An 11492-nucleotide genomic window follows, 5' to 3' on the forward strand; every position below is an offset into this window, starting at 1 on the left:
GCATTAAGATATGCTCATTTTAAACTTTCATGCAGAGAGGGAAATCACAACTAAGTCAATTTACCAAAAGTGTATTTATTAAACAGTTATTAAGCAGTGGCACAAACATTCAAGTCATTTTCAAAACAGAAGATTGTCAGAGATGTTTTAAAACAAGCTGTTATTGCACTTTTGTGCATGATGTCACTAAGATGACATATCAAAACAACACTAAATTAAAGTGCACTTTTTGTACAGAACGCCATTACAATACTTAAAAACAAAGTGCACTTTTGTGCATGATGTCGCAAGATATTTCAATAACTGTCAAAAAAAAAAGAGCTGCATAATAGGAAATCAAACAGTGTATGTCCTTTGTTATGTGGTAGGTTCCTGCAGACGTTATCTCCTTCTGTTTTTGACTATTTTTTTCATACGGTGTGGATGTGGAAATGGTTGATTGGCTATTTTGTGGGTGTGGCACCGGCTGGAGATGTTGACATGTGGAGTTTCAAGCACTTCTCATTCTCTAGCGGGTGACTTTTCAAATGAAATTACAAATTAGCAGTAATGCTACTATTTGTAGCAATGCTTTTGCCGCATACTTGACATATTACGGTTGTGTGTTCAACATCTTCCCGCTTGAAGCCAAACCACCGCCAGACCATGGACTCTGTGCTGTTTTTCTTGGAATTCATTATTCTTCCTACATTTGTTAACAGATTCGCACCTTCTCTCTCTCGTATTACCACTCGCACCACCTGCCACAGCTAACGTTACCATTCCGCTAACTCTCTGCTCCGCGAGGGCGTATGACGTTGCACGCGCGACAGTATGTGACGTATGTAAGAAGGTGCGCTTGTTTTATGTCTCTGTGAGAAGGAGAGACAAGAAAGAGTGAGAAAAGCCTGTAGTGTAATACCCGCAGCTAAAAGCAAATGCGTGAGAATGTATACACGAATATCACGTTATAGTCATTTTCTATATCGCACAGACAAACCTGCGATATATCGAGTATATTCGATACATCGCCCAGCCCTACTCTCTGGCCAGGAGAGCGAGGACGCACCTTCGCGCTGACAGCGGGAGCAAGCGCGCTGTCTCAAAGACAATGTCAGTGTCGTGACTTGGAGAAGATAACCGGGTCAAATTTCCGTCCCCGTTTATTGCGTTTTTATTTGTTATTATCAAATTAATGAACTTTCCGGTACAATTTCTTACATTTTGATTTGAGGAGTTTTCAAAAGGAGTCTCTTGGAGAAGTGGCTGACAAGTTAGCAAGTGACATCATCACCGTCATTGTTTACTGAAGCAGAGATGCTGACTGTGCATTATGATAAACACGCATGCGTCGCCAAGCTCTACTTTTTATCCATAGACTTATCAGATGTAATTTTTTATTATCTATAGTAGGAGTGTCAAAAGTGTGGCCCGGAGGCCATTTGCAGCCCGTGGCTAATGTTTTAAAGGCACATTCTAAAAATACTATTAAAATAAACAAAAACATAACAAAAGTGGAATAAAAAAGCTTACAGGTGAAATGTAATTTAGAAAAAGTCGCAATGTTGACTAATAAAACCAAGCTGGTTTTTTTCTTTAAAACTGTCATCGCTCAAAACATATCGAATCAAAATCAATGTTTTTATGAATTATTGATCTAGCCAAGGCTCTCGTTAGTTCACATCAAATATTCCACTTTGAAAAATATTTTCTGCGGAAGATTTTGCATATTTTGTGTTTGCCATAAAAAAAAACAGTTTTCTTTGACAAAAAGGGCAGAAAACAAACAAACCAAAAAACATTTAAAAAAACTAAAAACTTAGAATTGAGGGATAGATGTGAAGTTGATGTAGACTCCAGAGACTTAAGCATTAAATAAATAATATACAGTATGTATGCCCTCGCACACCATTATCATCATTACATGACCCAAGCAAACGACTTTTAACACTTTTATACTGAAATAAATACACCTACAACTTATTAAATACAAATATAGAAAAAACTACCTGCAGCGGTAAAGTTTAGATCTATGAAGGAAAGAAGAAAGTGAATGAATGTTTATAACTGAATACATATGCATAGAAATGTGTTTTTTTTTGTTTGTTTTTTTAATTAATTAACGTTTATGACAACCTTTTTCCAAAACACAATATAGAATGTGAGATATAACAGGATAATGCATACATTTATCATTTGTTTGAAAACGCTTACAAAAAAGTGGGATCCCAAAAATTTACTGTGGGACCCCATTTTTATGACTTGATGTGGTCTCTGGGACCCCATTTTGAAAATTCCTAGCGCCAACACTGATACATTTATCTTATTTTTTCTGGACTTTTTGTATCTGCGCTGCAACCACTTAATTTCCCCATTGCGGGATTAATAGAGTGTATCCTATCCTATTTTACTTCCGGTTTGTCGTGCTGTGTTTGAGTCTTTTGTCGTTTGTTTTCAAAGGATGTACAAGTTCCAGTATGTCCTCTGTGCAACACCCCGATTCCCACCAAGAGAGGAGAGATGCCCGATATCAAAGTCGGGGAACACATCGATCGGGATTGCAAATCGGACCCTGCACAAAGAAAAAGAAAGGTTTTTATTTCATCTCATATCTTGTAACCTTTTAAGTCCCTCGTCACAAAAATATATTTATTACATCCTAATACGACCGATTATCTGCGCCAATATTGGCGTTTAACATACATTATCTTTGTTTTATTTTTTTACAACTCCAACAGAACTAGATCAGCAGATACAATATACACACATATAACAGTACCGTATTTTCCGCACTATAAGGCGCACCGGATTATAAGGCGCACCTTCAATGAATGGCATATTTCAAAACTTTGTTCATATATAAGGCGCACCGCAATATCAGGCGCATAGAATAGATGTTACAGTAGAGGTTGGGGTTACGTTATGCATCCATTAGATGGAGCTGCGCTAAAGGGAATGTCAACAAAACAGTCAGATAGGTCAGTCAAACTTTATTAATAGATTACAAACCAGCGTTCTGACAACTCTGTTCACTCCCAAAATGAATAAACAGCTGTTTTATTATTTTCCCCGAGGTAAAGTCAGTGACGTGGTGTTTTGTTTATCTTTTAACAACAGCAAGGTATAACATGTAGTGCAGCATTTATATCACATAGTGGAAGGGAACTTTTCCCTGATTCAATAAACCGGTAAAAAACAGTGAAACTGTTACGGTAAATCAAACGTTAGTGCAATCACAATATAGTAACACTCGAAACAGTGCAGAGCAATAACAATATATCAATAACTCAAAGTTGCTCAAACGTTAATGTCGCACAACACAACACACAAAATAAACATGTAAAACTCACTTTATGAAGTTATTCCTCATCCACGAATCCCTCAAATTATTCTTCTTCAGTGTCCGAATTAAACAGTTGGGCGGATACGGCATCCAACATGCCCGCCTCCGTCTCGTCGAAGTCGTCATTAATGGAGTCAGTGTCGCTGCTGCTCTATTCCCGTGTTCTACTGCGTGACTGATCGTCTTAACTTTAAACTCTGCGTCGTAAGCGTGTCTCTTAATAGGAGCCATTTTGGGGTCTTTACATAAACAAACAAATGGAAATCAAAACGGCACGCCTCGCGCAGTCATATCCCAGCATGCACCGCGCGCTTCTTCTACTTCTACGGGGGCGGCTGCTTACGGGGAAAATTAAGTCGGCGGCTGCTTACCGTAGTTGCGATTGATTGATTGATTGAAACTTTTACCTGTTGGAGGCTCAATATTGGTCCATATATAAGGCGCACCGGATTATAAGGCGCACTGTCAGCTTTTGACAAAATTGGAGGTTTTTAGGTGCGCCTTATAGTGCGGAAAATACGGTAAGTAGTATTAAAAATATAAATAATTAGTGAAGTTGATCATAATAACCACTTCTCAAGTACCAACCCTTTTGCCTGCATGAGAAAAGTTCCCTTTTTGTTGGAGCCCAATTATTTTAATTTATATTCATTTAAAAATAAAATAAATCTCCAATTGTCAATTATTCCCCCTAAATATGTTTTCATATTTTACAGGGAATTTATTGGAGTTTTCATGATCATTTCTGCACTCTGCTGTTACTGTGGCGTTCCCTGCCCACATTTTGCTCCTTGCAGTGCTGGTGGTCTCTTATAGTTGCTTACCGGTCAAAACTTTACATTTTTGCCAAGATATCCCGTTTTTGACCTTCTTTCCTGGCATCTACCCAGCCCGGTTTTTTTTTTGTGTTTGCTACAGCATGGAGTCGTTCGACAAGCCTCCTTTGAAAAAAATCATTAAAAGAAGCGCATGTTCCGTGATTCAATCAAATAACGCCACAGAGATGGATGGAAATGAATACAACAGAAAAAAAATATATCTGCCAAAAATCTAAACTTTGTGTAAATATCTTGACAAATAGGAGACTTGTTATATAAGTAAAGAAGAGCAGGCAGCAGCTTACACATTCTCATACTTTCTGTAACACCCAGGAAGAAGTGTCAGCCAGCTTGAAAAATGTCTCAACTATAAGCTATGTAAAAGAAGCCAAGAGTTGTTTTTATTTACGTTTTCAGTATTGTAGGATTTTTCGCAAGGAAACCTTATAATGTGTTAAATCCATAAACTGCTATAAAATAGAGTCAATGGAGAGTTATTGGGGCGGTATAGCTCGGTTGGTAGAGCGGCCGTGCCAGCAACTTGAGGGTTGCAGGTTCGATCCCCGCTTCCGCCATCCTAGTCACTGCCGTTGTGTCCTTGGGCAAGACACTTTACCCACCTGCTCCCAGTGCCACCTACACTGGTTTGAATGTAACTTAGATATTGGGTTTCACTATGTAAAGCGCTTTGAGTCACTTGAGAAAAAGCGCTATATAAATGTAATTCACTTCACTTCACTTCACTTATTGTGATGTAGGAAAAAAATGCCATATTTTTACCAGTTTTTCCAAAGAAAATTCCCATATTTTGAAATGCAAATGTTAATGCAGGATTAGACACATGTAAAAAAAAGGTGTTTGAAATCCCCTGGTGTATTTGCTGCTAAATTAACCACAACATTAGCGCTGCATAAAACATTGTCACTAATGGTCCGACGTTTTTTTTAAATAACTTAAGCCTTGTCCAGCTGTTTACTCACGTATACTATGCTAATGAATATCGGTTCCTTGACGTAGTAGTCTAAAAAAACATGAATTGATCTCTATTTAAGAACTGTTACGTTCTTTTTAACTTGGCCTTCACAGTAAATACAGTTTGACCTTAACATCATGTTTCTATATATGTCATTTTCTTTAAAAAAAAAATTAAAATATCTGAACAATTGAGGTAGTCATGGAACATTTGAGGTTCCAACGTGTCAACACTTTGTTTACTATAATGACAGTAAACTTCTTCCCACCAGATATTCACCAACAGGTGTTCCAAAGGCGGCTGCAAGCAGAAGGAAATGATGAGAGTCACGTGTGGCCAATGTCATTTAAACTACTGTCTTAAGCACAGACACCCTCTTGACCATGATTGTAAGACTGGTGGCAAACCTCTGTCCCAGTCCGGGTAAGTGCAGTGACTGTAAGAATGCTACACCACAGTAGCAATAATGTTGTCTAATTGTATTGCATATGTTTGGATGTTATAGACACGCTGCTTTAATGAGGGCCCAGTGTTCTTCCTCTGTCTCTTCGGGAGCTTCAAGATCAGTTTCTAATGGAATCGGTTCCAGTAGCAGAGGCCACAATAGCAAGTAAGGAACATTAATTACAAAGTAAAGTATGTACAAACACTTATGTTTAGGTAATATTGTATTGCTATGTTTAACAAAACAACTTACAGTGTTATTAGTAATCCACCATACATGTGTGTTTAACAGGACTTGAGATGTTAAAATTGCTCAGAAAAGTGTATGGTTGGTATTTTTATTTTGAAGAATGGTAGTAACTAATATTACTAATGCTAATGTCTAATTTACATAATTAGCACTGACGTCCATGCATGTTATTCTTTAAAAAGCTAAACATTTTTATACTTGACGTATTTTTTGGGCTATAAGTCGCAGTTTTATTCATAGTTTTGCCGGGGGTGCGACTTATACTCAGGAGCGACTTATGTGTGAAATTATTAACACATTACCGTAAAATATCAAATAATATTTTTTAGCTCATTCACGTAAGAGACTAGACGTATAAGATTTCATGGGATTTAGCGATTAGGAGTGACAGATTGTTTGGTAAACGTATAGCATGTTCTATATGTTATAGTTATTTGAATGACTCTTACCATAATATGTTACGCCAACATACCAGGCATGTTCTCAGTTGGTTATTTATGCCTCATATAACGTACACTTATTCAGCCTGTTGTTCACTATTCTTTATTTATGTTAATTTGCCTTTCAAATGTCTATTATTGGTGTTGGGTTTTATCAAATACATTTTCCCAAAAAATGCGACATATACTCCAGTGCGATTTATGTTTTTTTTTCCTTCTTTATTATGCATTTTCGGCCGGTGCGACTTATACTCCGGAGCGACTCATACTCCGAAAAATACGGTACTTTTTTTTTTAAACTGGCAGCTAAATTGCCAGAATAAAAAAAATATAACTTCTAATGTTTTTCCATTAACAATATAATGTTGTAAAAACAAATGTCAATTTAACACAAATTCTGGCAACTAAGCTGCCAGCTTTTCGCGTAAAAACCCTCCCAAAAAACAGTGGTATTGTTTTTTTTCCGTTTACTGTAAAATGTTGTAAAAGATTTACAGTAAAGTTTTTACTGTAAAATAGACAGTCTACTTAAAACAATTTATATAATTAATAATGAAATCCAGAGTCAAATTCATACATTATTTGCTGTTACATGCAGCCCTCTGATGGTAGCCATAACTGCCATGTGGCCCTCAATAAAAAAACAGTTTGACATCCCTGATTTAAACTGTACCCTAATTGCTCTGTCAAACAACTTTTAGGCCACTTTTATATAGGGGTGTAACGGTACACAAAAATTTTGGCTCGGTACGTACTTCGGTTTAGAGGTCCCGGTTCGGTTCACTTTTGGTACAGTAAGAAAACAACAAAATATACATGTTAGGGTTATTTATTTACCAAATTTGCAAAATTTTCCACCAAAAATATTTTTCTTAGTGGAATATTTGATGTGAAGTAATGGGAACCTTGGATAGGTCAATAATTCATAATAACATTGATTTTGATTCAATATTATGTTTTGAGCAATGACAGTTTGAAAGCAAAAAAAACAGCTTTGTTTCATTAGTCAACATTGCAACTTTTTCTAAATTACATCTAACCTTTAAGCTTTTTTATTTCACTTTTATGTTTTTGTTTATTTTAATAGTATTTTTAGAATGTGCAGTGGGCCTTTAAAACATTAGCCCAATGGCCTCCGGGGCACACTTTTGACACCCCTGCTATAGATAATAAAACATTAAATCTGATAAATCTATGGATAAAAAGCAGAGCCTGGCGACGCATGCGCGTTTATCATAACTCTCTCTCTCTCACTCTCTCTGTCTCTGCCCCTCCCTCACCAATGCTGCTGCATGCACAATTTGTTTTGTTTTTAACCCCTTCTTAACCCTGAACGTACATTGAAAATACACGCAACCCTAACTCAAAATGCCGGACATTTGAGGCATTTAAGAAACTCCGCCCTGACAGCTCCGCAAAAGAGGACATGTCCGGTGAAAAGAGGACGTATGGTCAGTCTATCCTAGCCCGTTAGCTGCTAGCATGCCGTGTGTTGTGCCTCGGTGTGCATTGTTTACACAACGTGCGTTACGCTACTTAATGTCCGTGTGGAAACTCGTTCGGTACACCTCCAAACCGAACCGGAACCCCCGTACCGAAACGGTTCGATGCAAATACACGTACCGTTACACCCCTACTTTTATATGATATAAAAAATTGCAATAATGTCGAGTGGGAGCCATTATGGTTGTTTACTGTGCACCCACCTCTTCCCTTCTGTTCCTCCAGCAGCACCAGCCGAGCCATCCCCACTTCGGTATCGGCGCAGAACGTGGCGCAGCCGCAGGCCTCGTTTCAGGCGGGGATGGTACGCAATGATCCGAAGCACAGCGGGAGCTTTCCGTTTCATCCTCACCCAAACAACTCTCTTTTTTTATGTGTGTCAGACGGAGGAGCAGGCCTTACAAAGAGCTGTAGAGATGTCCCTGGCAGAGTCCAGACAAGACACTCCGCCAGCCCTCAGGTCAGCAAATCAATGGGGTGCTAAAACACAACTAACCTCGTCTGTTGGTGTTAGTGCTATCTCAACATAACAGGCATCCAAATGAGGCGATGGCAACCTCAGATACGCTACTCTCCTCATTTCAAGACATTTAGAACAGGGGTCACCAACGCGGTGCCCGCGGGCACCAGGTAGCCCGTAAGGACCAGATGAGTAGCCCGCTGGCCTGTTCTAAAAATAGCTCAAATAGCAGCACTTACCAGTGAGCTGCCTCTATTTTTTAAATTTTATTTATTTACTAGCAAGCTGGTCTCGCTTTCCTCGACATTTTTAATTCTAAGAGAGACAAAACTCAAATAGAATTTGAAAATCCAAGAAAATATTTTAAAGACTTGGTCTTCACTAACTGACAAAGAAACAGATTTGGTGTCCAGTTCAAAGTGTGACATGATTTATTTAAAAATTGGAGAGTTGACTTTTGTATTTTACATGAGTTATTATTTGTACAAACATGGTGCAAAGTCATTCATGATTTGTTCAAAAATGTTATTGGCTAGCTAGTTAAAATGGGATATTGTGATTTCACAAGACTGTCTTAGAAGTGATCATTTGGTTCAATTTGAAAAATGTGCACTTAGAGACAATATAAAAATAAATTGTTGCATATTGAAATGTATCTGTTTCTATATATATTTATTGTGAGAAATCATTAAGATGATCAGTGTTTCCACAAAGATAAATATCATTAATTATTAATAATAACATAGAGTTAAAGGTAAATTGAGCAAATTGGCTATTTCTGGCGATTTATTTAAGTGTGTATCAAACTGGTAGCCCTTCGCATTAACCAGTACCCAAGAAGTAGCTCTTGGTTTCAAAAAGGTTGGTGACCCCTGATTTAGAACATGTGTTCATAAGAAGAATGTGTGTTTGTGTGTCAGCCCGCAGGAGCAGGAGGACCTGGCGTTGGCTCAGGCCCTGGCCGCCAGTGAAGAAGAATACAGACGCCAGCAGCAGAGACAACAGGTACCACCCGGAATGCTTTAGCATGCTAGCATGTAGGTACACTGCCACCTTATCTTCTTTTCTGGCTGCAAGAGATGAAATGATAGCACTTTTCATCATGTGAATGAAAAAGAACTTGCTGGGCGTCTAATTGAAACTTCTTTTCTTTTCAGGGCAGAGAGTCAAAACAGTCCAACTGCAGCCTTTCTTAATCTTGGACCGCTGGATTTTAACTTCAAACTGTGCTAATGCTACACTGCAAACCTCACCAATGGGATTATCAACATCCAGAGATTGTTTTTCCAAACAAAAAGAAGAAACCATCACAAAGCTGCTCACTTGTCGCCTTCTGTACACTACAAACCAAGCACACCATCACCCAGGTTGTCAATCATTTGCTCTGTATATATTTTATATGCTAATATTGCCACCTATGAAGAATGAATGAATTATTTCAAACCTGCAACTCTAATTTGCTCTTGTTTTTTTTTTTTGCAAAATGGTGCTTAGCAGTGTCATGGATATTCCACATGTGTCCAGCAGAGGGCAGTATATACCATGCCATAAATCATGTTCATCAGTGAATCCTACATCATTCGACCTCAACTATTATTAGGAACACAGAGTCCATAGCAAAACACAAAACTAATAATATAATCAATGTTTGGAAAATTACTTATAAAAAGTGATTACCGTATTTTTCGGAGTATAAGTCGCACTTGCCGAAAATGCATAATAAAGAAGGAAAAAAACATAAGTCGCATTTTTGGGGGAAATGTATTTGATAAAAGCCAACACCAAGAATAGACATTTGAAAGGCAATTTAAAATAAATAAAGAATAGTGAACAACAGGCTGAATAAGTGTATGTTATATGAGGCATAAATAAGCAACTGAGAACGTGCCTGGTATGTTAACGTAACATATTATGGTAAGAGTCATTCAAATAACTATAACATATAGAACATGCTATACGTTTACCAAACAATCTGTCACTCCTAATCGCTAAATCCCATGAAATCTTATACGTCTAGTCTCTTACGTGAATGAGCTAAATATTATTTGATATTTTACGCTAATGTGTTAATTTCACACATAAGTCGCTCCTGAGTATAAGTCGCACCCCCGGCCAAACTATGAAAAAAAACTGCGACTTATAGTTCGAAAAATACGGTAATTATAGTTATTTTACCCCCCAAAAAAATGTAATTGCAAAGTGAAGTACTCTAATAAAAGTATTTAATTATGTGGGGAAGTAATTATTCCGTTGTCTGGCATATGCAGTTGAGATGTTTCATAAGACATATGTATGTGCCTTTAAAAGGCAGTGCCTGTTGCTGAAGTGACGTCTGTCAGCGCCCACACAGAGCAGCATTAGAACAGCTGTGAAGGCAGCGCTTTTAAATGTTTTCACTGGATTGTGTTTGCGCTATTTAATAAAGAGATTTAATGTCCTTCGATGGCTGTATTGTAGAATTGCAAGCTTGTCAATTTAATCATCCATCCATCCATTTTCTACCGCTTGTCCCGTTCGGGGTCGCGGGGGTGCTGGATTTGATTTGTTATTTATTGCCTTGAATTCAGAGTACGTATGTGTGTGTTTGCTGAGTGAAGCTGCCTCTTATTTGCTATCAAGTGCATTTTGCTTTTATTAGTAAATACATATCTCCTGCAATGAACTTGCTGTGCTTCTGAAGCTGTTTTAACCAGGGCTTGAATTTTAAAAGCCACAACCACCCTCCCCTTTGCCGTCATGCCCTAAGAAATTGACCAACATCTACGGCAAGAAAATTCTGTGACCGCCTTTTACTTGTTAATGGACGTGGGATGTAACGGTCAACGGTATAATTCGCGATACAATTCCAGACGGTGTATATATACTGTATACAGTCGTGGTCAAAAGTTTACACACTCGTAAAGAACATAATGTCATGGCTGTCTTGTGTGTGTGTATATATATATATATATATATATATATATATATATATATATATACATATATCAATCAATCAATGTTTATTTATATAGCCCTAAATCACAAGTGTCTCAAAGGGCTATATATATATATATATATATGTATATATACATACACGTATACACGTGTGTATAAGCGTATACACGTGTATATAAGTGTATATACGTGTATATACATATAAGTGTATATACAGTATGCATATACATACACGTGTGTATATACATATACACGTGTATATACATATATATATATATATATATATACACACACAAATATATATATATATATCATTGTATTCTGTTTTTTATTCACAAATTAAACAAC

At 37.4% G+C, this 11492-nt stretch overlaps 1 protein-coding gene across 2 annotated transcripts in view; it reads left to right on the forward strand.

Annotated features, from left to right (window-relative positions):
• The window catches only part of LOC133651704 (AN1-type zinc finger protein 2B-like), a 14772-nt gene extending 4173 nt beyond the window's left edge, over positions 1-10599 (forward strand). Inside the window, exons 4-10 of one of the 2 annotated variants that reach the window (XM_062049737.1) lie at positions 2440-2571; positions 5385-5536; positions 5619-5723; positions 7976-8054; positions 8134-8210; positions 9131-9215; positions 9368-10599. In XM_062049737.1, the coding sequence (XP_061905721.1) occupies positions 2440-2571; positions 5385-5536; positions 5619-5723; positions 7976-8054; positions 8134-8210; positions 9131-9215; positions 9368-9406 (669 nt within the window). In that variant the 3' untranslated portion in view covers positions 9407-10599. Of the gene's footprint in view, positions 1-2439; positions 2572-5384; positions 5541-5618; positions 5724-7975; positions 8055-8133; positions 8211-9130; positions 9216-9367 lie in introns of those variants that run through there. The other variant, XM_062049738.1, reaches the window with a different exon arrangement.
• The last annotated feature ends 893 nt before the right edge of the window (positions 10600-11492 follow it).

Source organism: Entelurus aequoreus, linkage group LG06 (genome assembly GCF_033978785.1).
Source record: "Entelurus aequoreus isolate RoL-2023_Sb linkage group LG06, RoL_Eaeq_v1.1, whole genome shotgun sequence".
NCBI classification, from domain to species: domain Eukaryota; kingdom Metazoa; phylum Chordata; class Actinopteri; order Syngnathiformes; family Syngnathidae; genus Entelurus; species Entelurus aequoreus.